This window comes from Aptenodytes patagonicus, chromosome 22, assembly GCF_965638725.1.
Source record: "Aptenodytes patagonicus chromosome 22, bAptPat1.pri.cur, whole genome shotgun sequence".
NCBI classification, from domain to species: domain Eukaryota; kingdom Metazoa; phylum Chordata; class Aves; order Sphenisciformes; family Spheniscidae; genus Aptenodytes; species Aptenodytes patagonicus.
In genome coordinates this window covers 5,944,106-5,966,434 of record NC_134970.1, presented here as the reverse complement: position 1 = coordinate 5,966,434, position 22,329 = coordinate 5,944,106, and the positions used below count along the sequence as shown (strand labels likewise).

The 22,329-nt window shown below is 59.4% G+C and overlaps 1 protein-coding gene across 1 annotated transcript; it reads right to left on the bottom strand.

Moving 5' to 3' along the window:
* Positions 1-1,781: 1,781 nt before the first annotated feature.
* ALX3 (ALX homeobox 3) lies at positions 1,782-8,229 on the bottom strand. Its single transcript, XM_076358188.1, has 4 exons — positions 7,894-8,229; positions 4,188-4,498; positions 2,790-2,852; positions 1,782-2,099 (listed from the first exon to the last, which is right to left on the bottom strand). The coding sequence occupies exons 1-4, from the start codon at positions 8,129-8,131 to the stop codon at positions 1,782-1,784; spliced, it is 930 nt and encodes a 309-aa protein (XP_076214303.1). The 5' UTR covers positions 8,132-8,229.
* Positions 8,230-22,329: the final 14,100 nt, after the last annotated feature.

The following is a 22,329-nucleotide window of genomic DNA, read 5'->3' as shown; positions in this document are numbered from 1 at the left end:
GCTTTTATAGCGCTGCCGGAGCCATAACTAACTTACTAAAAATGTGTTTTATTGTTTATAAATGAATAACAAAATCCCCGCCGGTGGGAAGGGGGGCTGACGAGAGCCAGGGCGCGAGATGTCCCAGGTGAGGGTGGGCACCCACTGGGTGCACTGCCGGGCAGCGGGCTGCCTCCCGGGGGGGGCACCCACCGTGGCCAGGCTGTGCCAGGGGTGCCAAGCCTGGTGTGTGAGGAACACCACCCGCACAGGTCTTGGGGCGTTTGGGCTCCCTTTGGCTGGAAAACTTGTTTTGTGGCCCAAATCGGGCTGGACTGGCAGGTTGGGTGCCTCGCCGAGGGGGTCCATGGTGCCCAACCGAGGTTCCCCCCCCCCCCCCCCCCCGCCCCCAGCATCAGGATGCAGGAGACCAGGAGCTGGAGGCAGGCCGGCGTCGCACTTTCTGGATATTTTTTGGCACGAGGGGGCCCTTGGGGGTGTAACAGCATCTCCTGGCGATGGGGTGAGCGGGAGCAAGGGGGGATCCCGTTGGTGACTTGATTTGGGCCGTTTGCCTGCGGTTGGGGGGGGGGGGGGTCACGCTGGCTGGAGGACGGGATGGGACAAGCTGCTGCGACCTGGTGCTTGGAGGGACTCGCGGTGCGCCCTGAGACCCCCGGAGCAGATGAAGCACGTCGGATGCGATGAGGTGAAACCCCCCCGGGACTGGCCATACAGGTACCACCACTAACGGGCTTCCTGCAGGCCCCCAAAACGGGGAAAACCCTCCAAATTGACCACTTATGCCCCCAACACCCCAGCTGGAGCAGCTGGGGATGACACCAGGGATGGGGGTCCCACCCGCTGGGATTAAAGCACCTCCCCACCTTATCGATCTGAGGGGTAACAGGCGTGAGGTGGCTACGGGTGACCCCACAGGGGCCTTTAGGTGTCTTTAGCCCTGCAGCCCCCCACCCCGTACCGGTTCATTGCCTGTCCTGGGGGACTCCGTGCGTTGCAGGAGCTGGTGACTGTGCCGGGGGGTTGTCCTGAATCTTATTTCCCCTCCGAGGGGGAGCAGAAAGGGGTGGGGGGTTTGGGGGCTTCCAGGGCTCCTTGAATGTGGCTGGGGGTTTTGCTCTGCCCTCAGTAACGCCCCCCCCCCCCCCCCCCCCCCCCAAGTACCAGCAGCCGTCCCAGCTTGCGTGGGTCTTCCCAGTATGGTTGGACTGGGACACGAAGAACCCAATTTCTGCCATTGCTGGCTGGACTGGGGGGGGGCCCAATTTCAGCTTTTGGGGGAGCGCTACCCCCAAAACAATCTGGTGCCCCCTGCCATGGTGCTCCCCTGGCACCCCAAACCAGCACAGTCCCCTCCCCAGCCATACCCAAGGCTGGGGCCCCCCAGGTCGGGCAGGGGGGATGCAGGCAGGGGGGGATGCAGGCAGGGGGGCCAAGAGGCTGTGACCCCCCTGCAAACCATCGGGTGTCTCCATCAAATTCCATTCTCTGAAGGTGCTTGGAGGGGCTCAGGTTTTTTGGGAGCCGCTCTTGGGGCGGGCTGGGTTTGGGGGTGACCCTTTGACCCCCCCGCCTCAGCCGGGGGGGGGGGGGGCGACAGCAGCGTGATGGAGCAGGGTGGGATGCAGGAAGCTCACGGAGATCGGGGTGCACAGGGAGGGGGGTAAGGGTGACCCCACCAACCCGCTCCCAAACCCTGGTGCTGGGGAGGAAAGGATGCGCTCCGGGCAGGGGGTGGGGGGGCAAATGGTCCACGTCCCTCCCTGGGGGAGGGGGGGAAATCACGTAGCCCAGTTCAGCAGGCTGCTGGTCGCCTCTTTGCTCTTCATCCTCAGCGGCACCAGGGTGGGCGACTTGTAGTCGTGTTCGGGTGCCAGCTGGAAGGGGTGGGTGCCCAGGGCCGGGGGGGGGAGGCCGTGCAGGGAGTAGAGGCTGTTGATGCCGGGGTGGGGGCTGGGAGAAGCGGGGATGCCCATGAAGCCGGCGATGTTGCTGTGAGCGTGGGGGTACGAAGTCATGCAGGGGGACGGGATGCTCTCGGGGGACAGGAGCCCCGCAGGGCTCCCGGGGCCAGAGCTCGGCCACAGGTTGTTCTGCAGCTGGAAGAAAGAACCAAAAACAAACAAAATAAAAGCCAAAAGTGAAGCGGGGGGAGGCCAGATGTGGGTGGGGACCACATCACCCCCCCCCCCTTGGATCCCACCCACCCACAAGGTGCAAAGCGATGGATGCCTTTGCTTTATTTTAATTCCCTGGGGGGGGGGGGGGGGGGGGGGTTGAATCCTGATTGATTGAAATCTTCCTCCGCCCCCCAGCCGTGCAGGGCGGCCGTGGGAGAGTTCGGCATCAGGGGTGCGCGTGAAGCCGAGTTTTCAATTATTTTTACGTTTCTCAACGTGGAAAAAGGCGGCAGTTTTGCAGAAAAGGGGGGCAGGAAGCACTGATGGATGTGGGGCAGCTAAAGGGGTTTCTTTGTGGGGGGGAGGACCCCAAAAACCTGCCCCAAAGGGCACGTTCCCACGGGAGATGGAGGGGGACATAAAGCAGCATCTTCCTGCGTGTGGCAAAACGTGATGCCGCGTCTTTCCCCCTTTTCCCCGAAGGGGGCCACGTGCTTTTCCCAAAGGTGGATGGAACCGCAGGGCCCGTGGGAGAGAAGGGGCAAAAATGGGTGATGTGGGTCACCCCGCGAGGACCCTGGGTGCAATGGGACGGGACCCCTGCCCTGGGGGGGGGGGGGGGGCGTGGGGCACAGGGCTGGGGCAGGGAGCCGTGGCGGCATCTCTCACCTCCTGGATTTTCCCGTAACGTTCCCGTTTCCGCCACTTGGCCCGTCGGTTCTGGAACCAGACCTGGGGGATGGAGAAGGGGGCTGAGGCCCAGGGGACCCCTGCCCGCCCGGGACGAGATGGGCAGCCCTCTGCCCCGATCCACGCTCATCTTCCCGGCAGGAAAAGAGCCCTAAGACGATGCCCCAGCATCCCAGTAAACTGGAGATGAACAGAGAAAGCTGCCCTGGTGCACAGCCCTGTTTCAGCTCGCCAGCCTTTTTCTCTACCAAGAGCAGAAATCTCTCTTATCCCTCTTGGAAAATAAGCAGTCCTGCTCCGTGCACGGTCCTTTTCTCTCCCTTGTGCTTCTGGGCTTCATTTACCCCAGGTTTTGATGCAGGATGAGGCTCTTCGGGTCCTGCGTGGTCACGATGACCCACCCACACGTCCCCTCCATGCTGCTGGCTGGGGCTGGGGACCGGAGCTGGCTGGGGCGATGACGGCTCCAGCAGCATCTCCCGGAGCGGAGGAGGCGGTACCGGGATGCTCACCAGGCGGCTCTCACGGTTACAGGTAATTTCATCTAAATCCACCCCAAATCAGGGCTCAGAGATGGCTCGGAGGCCACGGCGGGTGTGGGGTGCTTGCAGGCTCGGGGTGCGCGTCCCCTGCCTGTGCCTTGTCCCTAGCTCCTGTCCCACGGGGAGGGCAGCATCCAGGACTCGGTGGCTCAAGGCACCCTGCACCCCATGGGTGCTCCCTGCTCGCTTCGTTAACCACCCGCCTTCGCTTTCCTCCCCGCCAGGTGCCCCCTCCAAGCGCCTCTTCCCGCCGGGAGCCTCAAACCACACGGAGACGCCTCTGGAAGGAGCTCGCTGCCCTGACGCAGGCATGATGCCAGAGGAGCTGGGGCAGAGGAGGGAGGGCCTCATCCTGCCCCACGTCCTGGGATGCACCGCCCCCAGCCCCATCCGCGCTGAGTCCCCGGGGACCCCTCTCCTGGGATGGCAGCTCCATCGCTGCTAGTCCTGGGCTGGAGGGAGCTGAGTTGGGGGAGGCTGGGAATGATGGATGCACGGGGGGGGGATCACGTTGGGGGATGCTGCGGGGGGAGAGGTTGGCAATGACCTCCCAAATTTTGGCTCCTCCCACCCCCTGGGTGTTGCAGAGAGGGGACAAGGGGAGAACTGGAGAGAGCTCGGAGAGGCAACCGGCACCCACACCCCGTGGCGGTGGGTGAAGCGAGCGCTTGGGCTGGGATTTCCCCTCTGGGGCTTAGCATAACCCTCCTGGGAACAACAGCTTCTAACTCAGCATCACCCTGTGGAGGGAGGGGAAAGCATCCTCCAACTCCGCCCAGCACCACCCGGGGCGGCCGTGCCCATCCCTACGGGAGCCAGGGACCCCTGCCCGTACCTGCACCCTGGCTTCGGTCAGGTCCGTCCGCAGTGCCAGCTGCTCGCGGGCGTAGACGTCGGGGTAATGCGTCTTCTGGAAGACCTTCTCCAGCTCCTCCAGCTGGAAGGTGCTGAAGGTCGTCCTGTTCCTCCGCTTCTTGCTCTTGCTCTTGCTCGTTCCCAGGGGATCGGGGAGCTCGGGGACCCCGTGCTCCCATAGGCTGCCCAGGGGTGCTGCCAGCGGGCACCCCAGCTCCCCTGGGGCTTTCAGGGGGGCCCGGCAGGCTGCGGGCACCGCCTGGTACCTGCCTTTGCATCCCTTCTCGCCGCCTGGCAGGGGGAGAGGCACAAGATGGAGTGGGGTTAATGGTGTTAATGAAGCCAAGAGCCCTCCGTGCCCGCAGCCCCAAACCTGCCCTCCTTGTCCCTGCAGGACCCAAGGCCCCCAGGCACAGTCACCCCAGGGGGATGTGGGGGTACAGTCCCAGGAGAAAGGGGCTCGGCACGGGCACACAGCAGGTCAAATCCATCACTGGGGAGGGCAAAATCTCCGCTCCCCGGGGGAGCTGCGGGCTGGTGCTGCTCCCTGAAGGTGTGGGAGGGAAGCCTGGCTGGAGCGGTGGGTGCTTGGGGACCCGCAGCTGGGGCTTCTGCCTGGGGACTCTCTTGGATGCTGCTACCAAGGGATGCGGGGTGGGCGAGGGGGGACAGAGAAGGCGAGGACGGGATCATGTTGCAGACAGGGTTTTGCTCAGCTCTCCTCGTCCCTCTCCTCCCGCTCCCTTCCAGCACGGGCTGACGCCTCCGCCCTGCTCGGCTGCGCCCGGGGCAGAGATATCGGATCCACCAGTAACCCCAGCCCGCCCCGGCGCTGGGCCGTATCCAGACCCCCGCGCTTGAGCTCGGTTCAAGGGGAGCCTCTGCCTGCCCCCGGGCCAGCATTTCCCTGTAGCTGTAACTCTCAGGAAACCATTTGGAAAGGAGTGAAAAATAAAACCGCCGTTTTTTGCTCGAGAAGAGCTCCCCTTCCCCACCCTCCCACGGGGCTGGGGGGCCAGAGCGCAAAGTATTTGGGGGTTCCCCCCTTCCCCTCACTGTTGCGGCGTCTCTGGGGCGTCTCATGAAATGGGTTCAAGGAGATAAGTCACTGCCATGCGTTTCGGAGGTCACCTTTGTCCCCCGGGAGGGTTGTTTGTCCCCGCGCGGGGACATGTGGAGCTCAGTGGCTCCAGCCGATGCCGGGTGCTGCTGGGACCCCGAGGAGCTGAACCGGCAAAGGGAGAACGGGGGGGGGACACACTTAGTGGATGGTGGGGACAGCTTGGAGACCCCAGGAGCTGGGGGGACACAGGGACTTCACCCAGGAAGGAGATGACCTGAAAATGCTGGGTTTTGCCCTAATTTCACTCCCACCCCAAGCACCATCTCCAGAGACTTGGCCTTGCTGCAGGTGGAGACCACCGGCCCCCTCGGAAGGGCAGGATCAGGCCCACGGCCGGGCCTTGGGCACGGCGCAGCGCTCGGGGCCGGCAAGGGGGGAAATCGCCTCCTTCGGGATGGATCCTCCTTCCCAGCCCATTAACCATCACATCCCGGTGGAGTGGGGTACAGGGTCCCCATCCCTGCGGACCCACCCGGGGCTCCGCACCCCCCGAACCAGCCCCTGGCGTGGCCTTTTCCGGACTTTCGGTTTTGATTTTTGGTTGTTTCCTAATTAAGGCAATTTGGGGGTTACGGCGCGCAGCCGAGAGCCGAGGTCCAGCTGCTTCGAATTAATGGGAAAATGTTATCTGGGAGGGGGTTTGGGGGGGCGATTGCTCCCCGTCCCTCTCCGTACCGACCTGTCTATGTGCCTGGCGGTGCGTAACAGCGAAGGGATGAGGCCAAATTGCCGTTTCCTCCTCGCTTTGTCCTCCGAAGGGCTTAGCCGCCAGGCCGGGGGGGAGGTTTAATGATAAAAAGCACCCACCAAGGAGCGGAGCGAAGGCAAAAAACCCAAACGTGACCGAAAATAAGGAAAAATGACCGAAATTAAAAAATCCCGCTGTACAAAGCGGTTGGGTTTGGGGTTTTTCCCCCTTTTCAAAGGCAATGCGCCGCATTTCCGAGCGACCGGCGGGTTTCGGCGTTGGAGACAAATAAATAAATGGCCAGAAAGAAGGAGAAGGCAGGAAGGGAGCAGGATACGGGCGCGTAGCTAAATAAACACAGCGTCGCAGGGGGACAAAGAGGATGGGAAAAAAGGAAGATATAGATATTTTCCCCCCCTCCTTCCTAAACTGACACCCCCTGAAAGATTTGGCGGCGCTGGGGAAGTCAGCAGCTGGGGAACAGCTGTACAAGTCTTGGGTTAACCGGGAGGGGAAAGGAGAACTCAAAGGGATCATTAGCGAAGGGACGGGGGCACGGAAAGGGCTCCCGGGAACCGGGGGGAGACACCGCAGCCGCCAGTGAAAGCCACCCCCCGGGGACGGCGGCATCCCTACCCCCCCCCCCCCCCCCCCCCCGCCGCCGCACCGGGAGCAGGTAAGCGCGGTGGAGGGGACCGGCCCGGTGTCCCCGGGGCTTTTTCTACCTGTTCCCCCCGGCCGGGAGCGGGGTGGCTTTGCCAGGCCCCACCTGGTTCCCATTACACCCGCGGCGCTGCCTTTTTCTTCTTATATTAAAGCGAAGCGGGGGTGGGGGGTGGAATAAAAAGCCCGTGGGACCGGGGAGCCCCGGAGGGACGGGACTGAGCCCGGTCAGCCCCGGCCGGAGCCCCCGACGGTCCCGGCCTGGAGAGAAAGTGCGAGGGAGCGGCGGGTGTTGCTCGGCCGGTGGAAGGGATGGGGAGAGCCCCGGGGAAGCGCCTCGTCCTGCCCGAGCCTGGAAGAGGGTTGCGGAGCCCCGGCGGGCAGCGGCCGGGAGCCCCGGGAGCCAAGCACCGGGGAGCGGTGTGCCCCGGGAGTCCCGGAGCTGTGCACCGGGGAACCGGGAACCCCGTGCTCTGCAAGCCCCGGAGCCGTGCACCGCGGCCCGGCCTACCGGGTCGGGAGCCGACGGCGCTGCCCGGGCCCGGAGCCCCGGGCCCGGCCGGCCGGTGCGCTGGTTGCTCCCGCCGGTCCTGCCCGGTGAGGCCCGGGCACGGGAGGCGGCGGCTGGACGCGCCTTTTTCAGCCTCCTCCGAGGGACGGGGCCGTTCCCCGTCCCCGGCAACGGGCTCCGTCCCCCGTAACGGGCTCCAGCCCCGGCGGGACCCGCCGCTCCTCCGCCCGGGGCGAGGCGGGCCCGGGCCGGTCCCCGCCGTCGCGGCAGCGGGGCCGGGTCTCTCCCACCGCCTCTTCTCCCTCTCCCCCCCCACCCCGTTTCTGGAGGGCGGGAACGATCCCGGAGACCTCGGTCTCTGTCGCGACACGGTCCCGGCTGCCCGACACACGGGAGCACCGGCCCGGCCCTTGCCGGCTCTCCGGCTCCCGTCTGGGGATGCCCTGGCCGTCTCCGCTCCGACGGGGCCATATCGCGACAGAGGCCGCCTCGGTGAAGCCGGGGGGGAGCGTGTCGGCGATAGGACGCTCTGGGGGGGGTGTGTGTGTATGTCAGGGCTGGGGGTCCCGGCAGACACCGAGGGCAGCGGCAGGATCAGGCCCCCCGGGCGGGAGTAGAGAGGAGGAAAGAGAAGCAGAAGGGGCCGGGGAGAGGGTTGGCGGCCCCGGCTCCCCCCATCCACCCGCCGCTCGCCCCGGTACCTGCAGCCCCGGCCGGGTAGAAGGGCTTCCCATTGACGGCCACGGCGAGGGGGCCCGGGCTGGCGACCCCCAGGTACCGGGACTCTGCCTTGTCCGGCGGGCAGCGGGCCGGGCGGGGGCTGAGCGGCGGCGGTCCCGCTGGACCGACCGTGAAGGCGGTGGGAGCCCGGGGGAGCCCCGGGGGGGGTTCTCCAGCCCGGCGAGGCGGGGGAAAGGCCGGGCAGCCCGGTGCCTCCATGCCGGCAGGTTGGAGGGAACGGGGGGCGGCCGGCGGGGAGCGGATTTTGTGCGGGGGGCCGGGGAGGAGGGGGGTTGGTGGTGATGTGAAGGGAGGGATCGCCAAGCACACCCCCCCCCCCCCCCATACACACCCACACCCACTCGCACACCCCAGCCCACTTCCCCCACTCCACAGCCAGTCACGTGCGTCCTCCCATCCACTTCGTTAACCCTCTAATCCCAATTTCCAACCCCCCCCCCCCAGCCCCAAGGTCCCTTTCCCGAGTGGGTCGGACCAGAGCGGCAGTCCCCCTCCATCCTCAAGGCAGGGGGCCGTGGGGGGAGCCCCGCTCCTCCCCTCCCAGCGCTCCCAGTGTCTCCCAGCTACAGGAAATGCCCAGGGCCCTTCCTTGATTTCAAGCTTCATCCCCAACTGCTACGAGCAGCTCAAAATCCCAGGCAGGGGGAGAAACTTCCATTTTTCAGGCACCCTCTGGGTTTTTTTTCCCCCTTCCCAAGCTGTACTGAACCCATTTGCAGCCTTTCCCTCCCCAAGGCCGGGGCTGAGGCCTGGGCAGGTCGGTTCAGGGATGGTCGTGACCCTGGGACACGGGATCCGGGATCCCACCGTGCCGTGTCCGCCCTTGGAGCAGGCGCTGGGCTCTGCTGGTATGGGCGGTGGTTGCTCCCAGCACCGAGGAGGTCCTATCCTGCTCCCCACGTGTCCCTGCCGCTGGTCCCACGCCCCAGGATTGGGGTCCCCCCCATCCCAGCAGCCTGGCTTTGGCTTTCGCAATGGGCGCCGGTGTCGGAGCGGAGCGGATCAGAGCTTGCCTGGACTTACTTGTTTTTTCACCCTCTCTCCTCCCTTTTTCGCTCCTCTGCATCCATCTGCTTTGGAGCCGCTGCGGCTGTTCCCCGGGGCCGGGCGTTTGGCTTGGTGGAGGGGGGGTGTGTGTGTTATACAGCTTTGGGGGTGTTTGTGTGCAAAATGAGGGGGCAGGTTTGGCGATTCAAAGGCTCGGTGTCAAAGAGAGAGGGGATTAAACAACGGGCACGGAGAAATGAGCAGATATCTGGGCTGAAGGGCGACGTTTTACGTCTCCGTTTGCTGTTTTCCCCTACGCACAACACAGACCGCGGCTTTTAACTCATCCTAGGGCACCGCTCCTTGCTCCAGGTCTAGGAAAAAATAACCTGCAGGTATCGGGGCTGCAGGGCAGGGGATGAACTGCATGGGAGCAGCAAAAAGAGGCGGAGAAGGACCAGGCAGATCACAGATGTGTGATGTTAAATAGCGGAACAACAGGATAACGCTGACCATTAAATAACATTATGCAGCGTGGTATCGCTTTTATCAGCGGTGCTGGGGCAGTACTTTGTTATCCCCAGACATGGTGCAAATCTGGAACCACCAGACAATCTTTTTTCAAAGAGCTTATGATAAAAATATAATGCAACCCCTATGTCTTGGCAGCAGTTGCAGGATTGATACGGTGCTGTCGGGTCGTTGCAAAAACCGGTGTTATTGCAGGAGTGCCGGGTTTGTGGTGTGTGGTATAAATCACGGCTGAATTTTCCAGTCCCTGGTTAGGGAAACTGTATTTGCAGGAAAAACAGTGGCTGGGTTGTGATCCTGGGCTCAAACTTATTCTGGCAGCGAATCCTGCGAGGGGCTGGCTCTGCAAACGGGGGTCTGAGCGTGCGGTGCTCCCTCCGCCCGCTTGTATTGTTAGGGAGAGGGCAATACCCATCCATTTCGGATTCCCTGGGTAGCCGGGGGAAATCTGAGCAAGAGCTGGCGCTCCCTCCTCACCCACCCGCCGGCCCACGACGGCTCCCTCTGCATCCCGCATCCCGCAGCGTTCCCCGACGCCTTCCCTTTGCAGCAGCTGGAGCTGCCGAGATTTACCCTGTCTGACTGTCCACAGCTCGCTGCGTGTTGTAAATTATTGCTAAATAGGGACTACAAGTCCTCTGGCACGCAACAAGTCATTAAATATTATCAAACATAGCATAACTCCCGTAAAGGCTTATTAGTTTCAACGTACCTCTCCCAGTTTTACTGCTGGCATTTAAAGGATTTTAATAGCAGGGGGATGAGTCTATCCATGTGTGCCAGTGGTGTGGAGGGGGACGGGCAGGCTGGTTTGGGATGTGCTGGTTTTCCAGGCTGGAGCCATCGCTGGGTCCCTCCTGGGCAGGTGGAAGAGGTCTTGGGAAGGCGTTTGGTCTCTGGGATTTGGGGTATTTGGGAGCTGAAGGCAGCAGGGGGAGAGGTTTGTGAGATCTTTTGGATATTTGTGGGGTGGGTGTCGGTTTGTGGAGCTGCTCAGGGGTTTGGTCCCTCCAAACGGGGGGACCTCAGCGGGGCTGAGGACCAGGACTCCTGGGGTCTCCTTCTGAACCTGCCACCGACCCTCTGCCCTGGGTTTTCTTGTGCGTAGAGCCAGACCAGGGTGCCTCATCCTCCTGGCTTGCTGGATGGATGTGTTGGGAGCTTTGAGATCAGGGGCAAAGGCTGCTGGGGGAGACCAAGGTGGGTGCCTCTTCTTAGGGCACCATGGATGGGCGCCAGTATGGGACTGACCGGGGCAGGGAGGTCCCCGTGGTGCTCCCGGGGCTCGCTGGGGTTCGTTTGCCACGCACCAGATTATTTGTGGGCAAAGGATGATCCCAACAAACTCCTCGGCTGAAAAGCTTCCAGGAGAAACTTTTCACAATGTCACGGCGTCCGACTCCGACATCTCTGCAAGGGGAAGTGCCGCTGGGTCGGTTCTTGGATTGAAACGACCTTTTGTGGCCCCGTTTTAATTGCCTCTGCCACCAAATGAGCCACGGCAAGAAAGCCACCAAGTGCGGCGGGAGGACTCCAGCGGGATGCTCTGTGGGCAAATGTTCTCTGTTTTCGGTTTCTCGCTTGCTTGCTGGGAGGAGGAATCTTTTTTCCCCCTCTTTGCATCCCATTGGCTTTCCCAACAGTCTCAAACCATCCCATAGAGCTGCCTCGCCGCCCCTGGGATCAGGAGATGTCACTGAAGAGCTCGGCAGGAGGCCGGGAGGGTTTGCATAGCTCTGTGGTTTGTACGAACGTCCCTGCGCAGCCAAGACTTTGCAACGTTATCCAGAGCCTTGGAAATGCTGGCGAGGCACGGAGCAGTGCCTAATGCACAGGACTGGGAACGGGCTTCTCCTTCTCGGAGGACGTGCTTTCCCTCCCAGCCTGGAGGTCGAGCAGCGGGCAGCGTAGATGAGGACCAGCGGTCGTGGTCCAGCCCATGGGCTTTTTCTCAGGGGGGGGTGATTTTTTTATCATTTTTTCCTCTGCGATCTGCAGTTTGGGAAGAAAGCCCGTGCCTGGGAGCCTGCTGAGAAAAAGCTATGGCTTCCTCTGGAAAGCAGGGAGGCAGCTCAGCTCAACGTGGCTCTGGCACATGAGCTTCAGGGTCAAGGCGGAAGGGACAGAGTCTGGGGACAACTGTCCTCCTGATGACGCTATTAGACACCAAAGCCCCCTCCAGCCTGTAGCATCCCCAGCTGTGTTGGCTGACTGCTGACCAAGCTTGGACCAGGGCTTGGAGGCTCTTCTCCAGCTCTACTGCTTCTCTCCATGCCCAGGCCAGGTCCTCAGCCTGGAGAAACACCACGTGGGGACAAAAGGAGCTGGGACAATACAACGAAGGCCATTCCCTCTAGACGTCTTTGCAAGGACGTGCATTTTGGGGAAGCCCGTGAGGTTCTTCCCTTGCCCGAGGAAGATGTGGGACTCAGCTGGCCACGCTGGCTGCTTCTGCTTGTGTCCCCAGCCTGGGATCCTCCAGGCTCTGCGCCCCACAGCGAGGACCTTCTCCTAATCCCCAGGGGAGATTCATCCCTGGCTGGTTTACACCCCTTGTTGGGTGCCAGCATGGTCTTCTAGTTTGTCTTGGGCACGTCCCTGCATCTCTCTGTCGTGCAGGGACAATAATCTCAGCCCTGAGCGGCAAAGGGAATCTGTGCCCTTGCTTACGGGTCTTTTTTTTTTTTTTTTTGCTAAAGCTGCAGAGCTATCACGGGTTCAGTCCTCAGCCCTTGTCCGTCTGCACATCCCTCTCTGCCTCCCAAATATCCCAGAAAATCCTCCAGCTCCTAATGCCCGAACTCAGTGGAGAGCTTCATCCCAAGCTACGGTTCGATCTCGCTCAGGAATGTGCGCGCTGACGGCAGGAAAAACGACTTTATTAATTCACCTGGGGAAATCTCCCTTGCTGATTGCAACCCTGTTTCGCGTTAGCGAGTGGGAGACGGAGCCCCTCGGTCTGACCCTGCCGGAAACCCATCGGGTCCGCCGAGCCGGGGCCAGATTTGTTATTTAATGAGGCTGACGACGTAGAAAACGCTCCACGTTTCCAGGTCTCACAAAAGCAAAGCACAAACATCATAAACATCCACCCATGTGTAATAACGACTCACAAGGGCAGGCGACAGCCTCTGTGTCACGCACGTGCTTTACACGCGTGCATATATATTTATGTAGCCATGCATATTTATATAGCCATGCATATTTATATGTGCATGCATATTTATATACGCACGGACATTTATATATGCATGGACATTTATGTACACATGCATATTCATAGCCGTCCAGCTATATGCGCTGATAATTTAATCCCATGCAAATGTGTATTATAATTTTGCACACCGATACAGTGTTTTTCTGTATCGGTTCACGTTACCAGCACGTGGACACTAAAATCGTCTAAGTTTGCCTCTAGATTGCAGAGAGGTACAGATGAGCGTGTGGAAATCGCGCCCACATAATTGTATAAATACCTAAATTTCTACAGATATGTTACGGTCGTATCGTCTACACGTACAGCCCTGCGGAGCTGGGTTAGAGCCCCGGGGACGTAGCGAGGAGGGACGCACGTCTGCTGCAATAACACGTGGACACCCTCAGCGCTGGCGACGGGGGGGGGGGGGAATTTTTTCTGGAGAATAATGAATTTGTTGAAATTGCAATTTTTTTTTTGGCAATTTTTAGGGGGTTTTTTTTTTGGTTATTGAAATCTCTGAGTTACTGGTTTTGTCCTGGCGCTGCTTGCCAGCGCTCGCTTCAGAGCAGCCTTCGGTGTCGAAGCGTGCCGTAAATTAATGATAGCAATAACAATCGAGGGAACAAAACCCATGAAAACAAACTGCGGGGCTGCGGACGGGATTAAACCCGGTGGGAAAGCCAAGCCCCATCGCTTTTGTTTTCATTTGCATCTCGTGGCGATAGATTAGGGGGAAAGAAAGGAAAAACGAAAAAAAAAAAAAAAATCAACTTGATCCAAACCAACGTAAAAACTAGCAGTTTTTTGCAGCTGCTGAATAAAAACCCAAGTGTTTGTAAAGTGCTTTGGAGATGGAGTGGCCTTTAGAGGAGCTGCGGGAATAAATCAGCTTAATTCCCTCGGGCTGCTTTAAACGAGGATCCGGCCCCGTCCTTGCAGTCAGGGCCGCGGGGTGGATTTCCACCACCGGTTAATTTGGTCTCTATAAACTCAATTTTACGCCGGGAGGCAGAGGGGACTCGTGAGCCCTGTGTTGCCGGTTCCCAGCCAGAGGGACGGATCCCTTCTCCCATTGCCGTCCCGCTGCCGCGCCGTTACGCCGGGCGGCTTTCCGCTTTAATAAGGAAAGATTTGTACTTCGTCCGTGTGGGGGGATTTTCAGGCTGCTTTGGAAAGTGCTTCGGGATGCCAAGTTCAGGCTTTGTTTTTCCTTCCAGCTGCTCCAAATATATATAGATATAGATATATTAGAAAAGAAAAAAGGGCTGAAACGAAGCCTGGAAGCGGCAGCAAGCCGGCGGCGGCTGGGATTCGGGGGGCGATGCCGGGCTGCATGTGTGCTTATGGCATTAATCCCAGTAAAAGACATGTAACCGGGAGCCAAACGGGTCTAAAAATCCGACAGCGATTGCAAAATCAGGAATACATCTAGGGATTAAAAGGAATTTATTCCAGATTTGCTCTGCCGGGAAGTGGTAGGATTCGAGTCAATTTGAGTTTCTTATTTTAGAGTAACGCCGTTACGTGGCGTAAATCTGAAATAACGGCACTAAATAAGTGGGGTCACTCTGGATTTAACATACACGTAACCGGGAGCAGGATCCGGCCCCTGAATTAACGCAGCAGCTGCTTAAATAGGTGTAAATCAGAGTAACTCGGTGCTGGGTGTTGTTGCAGATTTATGCTGCCCGTAGGATGTACGACAGCCTGGCCGGCTCCGCGGCGGGGGGAATTAATTCCCCTGGAGGGTTTATTCCCCGTCGTCGGTGCGGGGCTGGGCTGAGCCTTTCGCAGTCGGCTCAGTTGTTCTGGGTTTGCACGGGGTGACCCCGGGCAGAGTTTGGTCTTTATCTGGAAAATGGCTGAAAAATGGTGGAAACGGGGGCGGGGGGGGGGGGGGGGGAAGCAAAAGGGAGGTGATGTGGGGCATGTTTTTGGGGTGCTGGGGGCGGGGGGGGGGGGGTTTAGCCCAGCCTCTGTCTGTGCAGTGAGAAAGGGCCGAACCGACCCTCTGATCCCAGGAGGGATCGGGAATAAATCCAAGCCCTTCCAGAAATCGGCTTTGTAAGAGCAAATGCATTTGGCTCCAGCTTCTCCTGCTTGTTCGGCATCTGTGGAGCGGGTCCCGACGCCGCGCCGGGGGGCTCAGCACCGCCCCCCCCCCCCCCCCCGATTCACACCCGGCTATCGCCGGGGGAGCAGGACCCGCACCGTGCTCGAGGATGCCCCAAGATGCTTCCCCCCACCTTGGGGGCTCATTTGACCCCCCCCCCCCCAGGCTGGGGCTCAGCCATCCCAGCAGCCGGCTGCGGGTCCCGTGCCATGCCGCCGGTGCCGAATTACCCCGGCGAGGGCCCTGCTCCCCTGTCCGGCTGCCACCGAGGAAAACCCCCAAACCCCGCCTTGGGATTTTCGAGCTGAACAAAGCTTTTCCCCTCCCCGGGGGATTGATGGATTTATTCATCTCATCCCCTAATGAGCCACTTCCAGATCCCAGTAAATTATACGCACCGGGATGGACGAAATCTTGCTCCATAAATCAGATCTGAGGCTGACAAGTGCTGCCTGCATCATTATCCCGGCGAGTTTCGGAGATCCCAGGTATCACCGCCTCCTTTGCAAATCCCAATAAATCTGGGAGTAATCATTCCCGACAGAGAGCCAGAAAAAGCACCGGAAAACATTTTCCTCCCTTAAAATGTAAGTGGAAAATTTATTGCAAGGAAAGGAAAAGTTTTCTCCGGAGAGTCCGTAACAAACAACGATGCAAGTAACTCCCTGGGGCCGAGCCGGTGGGATGGCATCGCCTTGTGATTACTGGGGATAAATTCGTAGCAGCCCCTAAAAATGAGGGAAGATTTTTTTTTTGGGGGGGGGGGTGGTGGTGAAACAAAGGGAAAAAAAATAAAGCCAAGTGTCTCCAACTGTGTCCCGAAAGGACAGTGGAGCCAACGTGCCGGAGTCCATTGCCTTCTGGTTTGTGTTTAGCCTTTGGAAAAAAGGGGAAAAAAAAAAAAAATCTCCCCTTGCAAACCTCCTCTTTCCTTAAGGGGAAGATTTATTTTATTAACTGGCCGACACCTGAAAGTAATCGGCTTTTTTTTCGGTGGCTGCTGGTGGTGGTGGGGGGGGAAGGAGCCGTCCCCGGGGGCTCTGCGAGGAGGAGAGCTCTATTTTCTCACTGCTGTTGCTCCCGTCCTGCGTCCGTCCGTCCGTCCGTCCGAGCGGGTCTCACCCGGCGGCGGGGCTCACACGTACGTGTGAGCCCCGCCGCCGGGTGAGACCCGCTCGGACGGACGGACGGACGGACGGACGCGGTATGGGAGCGTGCATGGGCGCTGTATGTACGCGGGATGCCCTGGCTCATCAGTGTTCAAGGTGGTGGGTGCTGGATGTGTCCTTACCCTCATGGTCCCATCAAGGAGACACCACCAAGGGACAAAGTGCTCCTCTTTCAGGTGGGGGAAACCGAGGCACGGGACACCGACGTAGGTGTTAAGGGTTGCAGACATCCCACCAGCTCTTCCTTGGGTGGTTTTGCTGAAGGGTTGGCGATGCTTGGCTGTCTTTACAACAGGAGGAAGCCAAGGGAGGTGAGGTTGACCCCGAGGAGCCACCTTCATGCATTGCAGGGGGTGTTTTTTCCCCTCCTCGCCATGTGTTTTCCACCTCTCCCAACCAAGGGCTTTGCAGAGAGTTTTGCTTTCCCCAAAGGCACATCAGCAGGAGCTCTTGTATTTCTGTCATGGGATTGTGCACGTCAAGACTTCAAGAGATCAGGCTGGTGGCAATCTCTGTACCTGTCAGGATGAATGAAAGGTGACAGCGCTGAGAGCGCTGGGGGGGTCAGGTCGCGTGAAAACCAGATGGGCTGTCAAGATTTCTTGATTCCCACCAATTTGTTTCACCTGCCCCGGCCCCCAGCCTGGCCGGGTCAGCTGATTTAAGGTGTGTGAGGACCTGCTCATGTGGGGTATGGGAAGGAGCAGGCAGGAGCAAGAAAGGGTGAGATCAAAGTGCCCAACAGCTTGGAGCACTGGTTGGATTGGCAATGTGGTGCTATGGTCCGGGATGGATGGATGGAAAGAGGGGGATGAAGGCTGAGAACAAGGCAGGGTTGACTGAGAGCTGAGCCCAGAAGCATTTAAGCTTTGCTGTCACTGGAGGATGCTTCTAGCACTAGTTATTTGGGTCAGGAAGGCAAAGGTGGTCGGATGGGACACACATCATGACACTTGGCTGTGGAGAAGCTTGTCCCTCAGGGCCAGGACTCTGTTTAGGCTCAGGAGACCTCGGCCTTGTAAAGCAAACGCTGCTTCTGGCTTTCTTCGGGGGTTTTGTGCTCGGCCACGACTGTGTTTCTGCAGAGCCCTGGAGGGGTCCCAGCACCCGAACCCAACGTGGGTCCTCATCCATGTCAACGGTGCAAGCCAAACCCAACCCAGCAGTGCTGGGAGGGATGTGGAACAGGTCCAGGGAGCTGAGTGACCACCAGTGGGGCCAACCCCATGGTTGCGGCGGCCAAATCCACTTTGGGCAATGGTATCGCCCAAACCATCGCCTCCCACTGCCTTTAGTTCTCCAGCGGATGGGACTGTGGGGCCTGCCAGGGTGATGGGAAGGGTCGTCTTCCCCCCGTGCCCTTGCTGTAGGTCTGGAGATAGGGCATAATTCCTGTCTCCTGGGTTTCTTCCCACCTTCTACCATCGGCGCTTCATCTCCGGATCCCCGGTGCCCCGGTGCTCTGTCCCCGGCGTGACCTCCCCTACCCGACCCGGGTGGCGAAAGGTTTCCTTCTTGCTCGGCCAACGCTGATAAGGAGAACCAGAAACAGCTTTGACCTTTCAACTGCAAATCTCCCTGCGAGGAGCTGCAAGCTGTTCCATATCTCGGAGGTCCCTTGATAGGAAACGAAAACCGCGCCATTGAACTTTTAAGCAATTTCACCCCCAAAAAACTCTTAGGCACCCAAAAAAAGCTCAGCTGAAGAGCACTGGCTGGTTTTAACCCTGCTGAGGAACCGGGCCAGCACGTGCAACTCGTGTAAAAGGTGTCTTGGGTTGATTGCTTGTCTGGAGCATTGGTCATCTGCTCTTTCCTTCCCTTTTGTCTGCTGCACTCAACCGTGGAGACCCCGCCGACGGGGTGCAAAGGCTTGGGGGAAACTTGGCACCTCCTTTCCTCTTCCCTGAGAGTGAGAGACCCCGACTACACTGAGACCTTTACCTCTGCCGGCCCCAGGAGGACTGGGGACAGACGGACGGGCCATCATGGATGAGAAGCGATGGTGCAAGTTTGCATGAGACAGGCTCGTTGGGAAAGGATGATTTAACCCCTGGGATTTCAGCAGACACACGGTGTGCCTACAGAAGCAAATCTCCATCCTTGCTTTCTTTCCCATCCCAAAGCGGCACGGTCCAGCTTGGTAACGTGCCCTGCTCTTTACTTACACCCTCTGGGCTGCCACTGTTATAGGAAGGTGATGGCTGAAGGTGTTGGAGCTCATTAATTGCTTTGAGCAAGTTAATTGGTATAAACACAACAGCGGGAGACGCGGCGGCTCTGCAAAGGGGAACGTGCTCAGCTCCGACGGGGAATCGGGCAGAGCTCCTGCGTCTTGGTGGATGCTCGGACCCCGGTAACTGGGTGAAGGCTCTCGGGACCACGTTCCCCTCACTGAAACGTGGACGTGGGCTGCGTCTCGCTGCGTGTGAGCCCACGGGGTGGCGGAGAGCAGCGTGCCGTGATACTTTCCCCAAATACATCCTCACTTGGTTTCCATGACTTGAGCTTTTCCACGCCGGGGTTTTTCCCTGCATTGGGTGTTTGTCAAGAACGGCTCCACGGCATGAAACACGGGGCTGTCCCAGGTGATGGAGAGCCCGAGCATCCCACGGAATCAGGCCCTAAACACCGGCAGGCTCCCCGTATTTCCTCTGATACTAACCCTACGTTTTCCCTGCTGTTGCTTAACCCCATTAACAGGATCTGAGCTGGTTCAAAGCCTTCGGAGCAGCAGGGGGGGAAGCTCAGAGCAATAAGTGGAGGCGACCCCTGCCAAATTGGAGTAAAAGATGTCTTCCTCCCACTTCCCAAACAGCCCACAGCATTTTCACATTAAATCTCTGTGCTCAGAGTAGTTGGGGAGGAAGAAACAGCCAGGATCAGCCCTTTCTGCAGGGAACCAAGGGTAAAAGGGGCTGTTGCCTCCCGGAGCGGCGGGTAAGGTAAGCCGACCTCGTGGTCCAGCACCCGGGATAGGATGCTCCTGGAGGGATCACCCAGAGAACCGAGATCCCAGGATGTGCAGCCTATGGGAAAATCATCAAATCCGGGTAATTTGGGGGAAAGTGAGTGTTTTAGGGGGGTTGGCTCAAGGGAAAAATTATGATGGGGTCTGGGCACCACGCTCCTCATTTGAAATTGGTAGAATGGGCTGTTCTGGGGGAAAAGTGTTGATTTGTGATTATCTTTTTTTGTTGCTGCTTCTTCTGAGCATCTGCGGGGGGTGGGGGTGGTCTCCCCACCTCAGCTCGGCTGTGCAGAGCCCAGAAAGCTGGAGCGAGGAGCTGGAGGGGGGACCCACGTGGCAGAGGGAGCCGGGGATGGAGCCCCTTGTGCTGGGCACTTGGCAGGGACATGGGTCTCTGGGTGCTGGGGTCTCAGGGGACCCTGCGGTGTGTGGGGGCCTCTGTACGAGGTGGTTTCACTGGGGCAGAGGTCCTCAGAGCACAGAGATGCTCACACAGGCTAAGTTTTAGCAGCTTGAGCGACCGTTGTATTTGGGTCTAAAGCTGCTAATTTGCGTAATACAGATCCCAGCATGTCCACTCTCAGGAGTTACCCCATGAGCAGGATCTGACCTGCACCAGCAAATCCCCTTTGCTCCCCTCCTTCCTTCCCAACAGTGTCTCTGCCTGTCCCTCCATCCTTCCCTCCTCTTGGGGTTTTTCCCCGGCCCCATTTTCGGGAGGACGTTGCTGGGGTGAGATGAAACAGGGCCCCCACCCTTCTCCCGGGGACGCGTGTGACCGGTGGGACGGCGCTGCCTCGTCCCCAGGACAGGGTTTAATGGGTCCCACCTGGCTCCCAGGCGCAGCGTGCCCTGCGGCAGCCCCCGCTGCTCTTCCCTTCAGCTCGTCGGGAGGGGGGGGAAGTAAATTCAATAACTTCACCGAGGGCATGAGCTCAGCGGAGCCGGCCGAGGCTTTCCTCGGCATTAACCCCGCTTCCTCTGCCACACGGAGGAGTCACGGTTGTTAGCCGAGGCTGAGCGGAGGGGAGGCAGAATACCCCTCTCTGTGCCTCTGCTCCCCAGGGAGCCAAGAAGGGGCTGCCCCATCCTCGCAACCCAACCCAAACCGTGCCTGGGGACCTGCTGATCTGGGCAGAGGATAAAATTCCATGGGAAGGCTAACTGGCAGCAAGGAGCGATGAGGTTGCTGCAGCATCTTTCTTTGCTGTCTGTTTTGCTGTAATGCTGTTTGATTTGCTCTCCGTCCCTCCGGCACAGCAGCATCCTCTCTGCCTGTCAGACCAGCCCATCCTTTAGCACCCACCAGCCCGGGCAAGAGCAGGGCACCGAAAGCGGACGCTCAGGGGAGGATTTTGCGGCACCCCCTTGCTCCTGCCCCGCGTAGCATCCCCCACGGATGCCGCGGTCCCTGGCACGGAGGCGATATTGGTGAGCTGAATGTGGGAATGCTTTTCCGCGGAGGAAGGCACAGAGCCTCCTCTGTGTCCCTCCGACTTGCAGTAATTTCATTAACTTGTTTCATTCAAAGGAAGCCAGACCCTGGCAGCGTGGGACACGCTGACCCTATCAAGGCTGTGATGTCTCGCAGGCTGAAATCCATCCTTTCATTGATTCCAGCAGGGCCATCTCCCAGTCCATTCCCCTTGGCTGTGCACAGAGGATTAATCCCCCCCCTCTTTTGCCCACTAACGCAACCGCTTCTGGGTGAGAGCACGGCAGCCTTTTACCAGCCGCTCAAGGCAGTGGTTTATCCCAGGAAGGAGTGGGGGAGTTGTACCCAGCCCCAAAAAGTGAGCAAAGGGCAGCAGAAATACCTTCCCTGGGTGCGAACGGGGCAGAAAGAGCATTTGCTATAGGAAGAAAAATGCATCTGCTCTGCAGGTGCAGGAGTCGTGCACCACCATGAGATCCATCATCCCACCACCCCTTTGCTTCTTGCTGGGACACCTCCGCCTCGATGGGACCCGACGTGCTGCGACAACCCCCCTTCCCACGGGGAGCCCCCATCCCACGGGGCGGCTTGGTAGGACACGGAGCAGCTGGGTTTGGGATGATGCTTTTTTCCAAGGCACCCACCGCCGGCTCCGGCTTCTGCCGGCCCCGCAGGAATGCGCAAGGGCACCTGGAGGCAGAGCCCCTGTCTGTTGTTTTAATAAATACGGAGCAGACAGATCTGGCGTGGAGTAGCTCTCCTCCGAGGAGCTGGATGGACTGGGAGGGAGGGAGAGCAGGGAAGACCCCAGCAGAGGGGCTCAGCCCCTTCCTGGGCTGCTGTCAATCACTGTCATCAGCTGTCCCGAGTCAGGGTGATTGACAGCAGGTGGAGGGGCTCCTGTTCAATAGCTGCTGTCTCCTGTTTTCTTCTTGGTTTAGGGTAGAGGTTGAGGGGTAACAGGACATGGGGTCAAGCCCTTGGGGTTTCTTTTCTTGGAGGCTCCCTGCAAACATCTTTCCCTCCTTCTCCTGCAGCCTGTAGAAGAGGAGGAAGAGGAGGAGGGGGGCTCGCTGCCATGTTGGCTGCAGAGCCCAGCACGGGCTACCCTACCCCACTACCCTATTTCACATACCCATCCCAGGACCTGCATGGTGATGCAAGAAGGCAGGAGGCGAGTGCTGTGCCTTCCCCAAACAAGCAATCCCTGGGGTAAATCCCAAATGCCCCCCTGGGGTGCACCCCGATGTGTTTTACCCAGCCCATAGGCTTGGTGCCCCCAAAGGGACCTGGGCTCTGTGCCTGTCCCAGCAGCAGCCTCCAAACCCCATCCTGGCTCCCAGGGCCTCCCATCAGCCCCAATTTCCTGCAGACCCGGGTGATAAGAGGCTGATCCTCAGCCGTGGAAATCCGATGCCCCGGTGTCAGGGAACGCAGGTCCTGGGGGACTGTGGAAACACAGCTGAGAATGAGCAGATCTTGCTGCTTTCCCTCCTTCTCGCTGCCAAAGAAATAAATCCCTTCGGAGGATGGATGTGGTCTTAGTGCCGCTCTCCAGCACCGCAGCTGGACTGCATCACCCTGATTTCTGCCAGCAGCGTTGGTTTCTGTGTGGTTAAAAGCTGCCAGGCACACCTGCACCCACTGAAGCACCCAATAAATAACTGGGTGTTTGTCGTGATTTAATGCCATCCCTGTTTTTAGGCTTTGCTGTGGTTGCTGAAGCCCCAGGGACTCGTGGATCCCACCTGCTCCCTGGTAAGATTTGAGTCAGGGATTGCAAAGCAAGGCTCTGTCTGGTTTTCCTGTCCCTCTTCACCTCCCCGTGCTTGGGGTCTGGCCTGGCCATGCCCAAAAGGAGGGAGAAACCCTAAAATCTCTCTCTCAAGCTGGTCTGGGAGCTCGTACTGGGCAGGTGGTGGGTGCTGTGGATTTTGCCAGATGAAGGTGCTGGTGGGATACTGGTTTTGCTGGGCTTGGAGGGGATGTCT

Excerpts from the sequence above, each read along its gene's own strand:
- ALX3 (XM_076358188.1), bottom strand. The coding sequence starts at position 8,131 with ATGGAGGCACCGGGCTGCCCGGCCTTTCCCCCGCCTCGCCGGGCTGGA. Across the intron at positions 2,853-4,187 it reads TGACCGAAGCCAGGGTGCAG|GTCTGGTTCCAGAACCGACG; the intron begins GTACGGGCAGGG and ends TCCATCCCCCAG. Across the intron at positions 2,100-2,789 it reads GTTACGGGAAAATCCAGGAG|CTGCAGAACAACCTGTGGCC; the intron begins GTGAGAGATGCC and ends TCTTTCTTCCAG.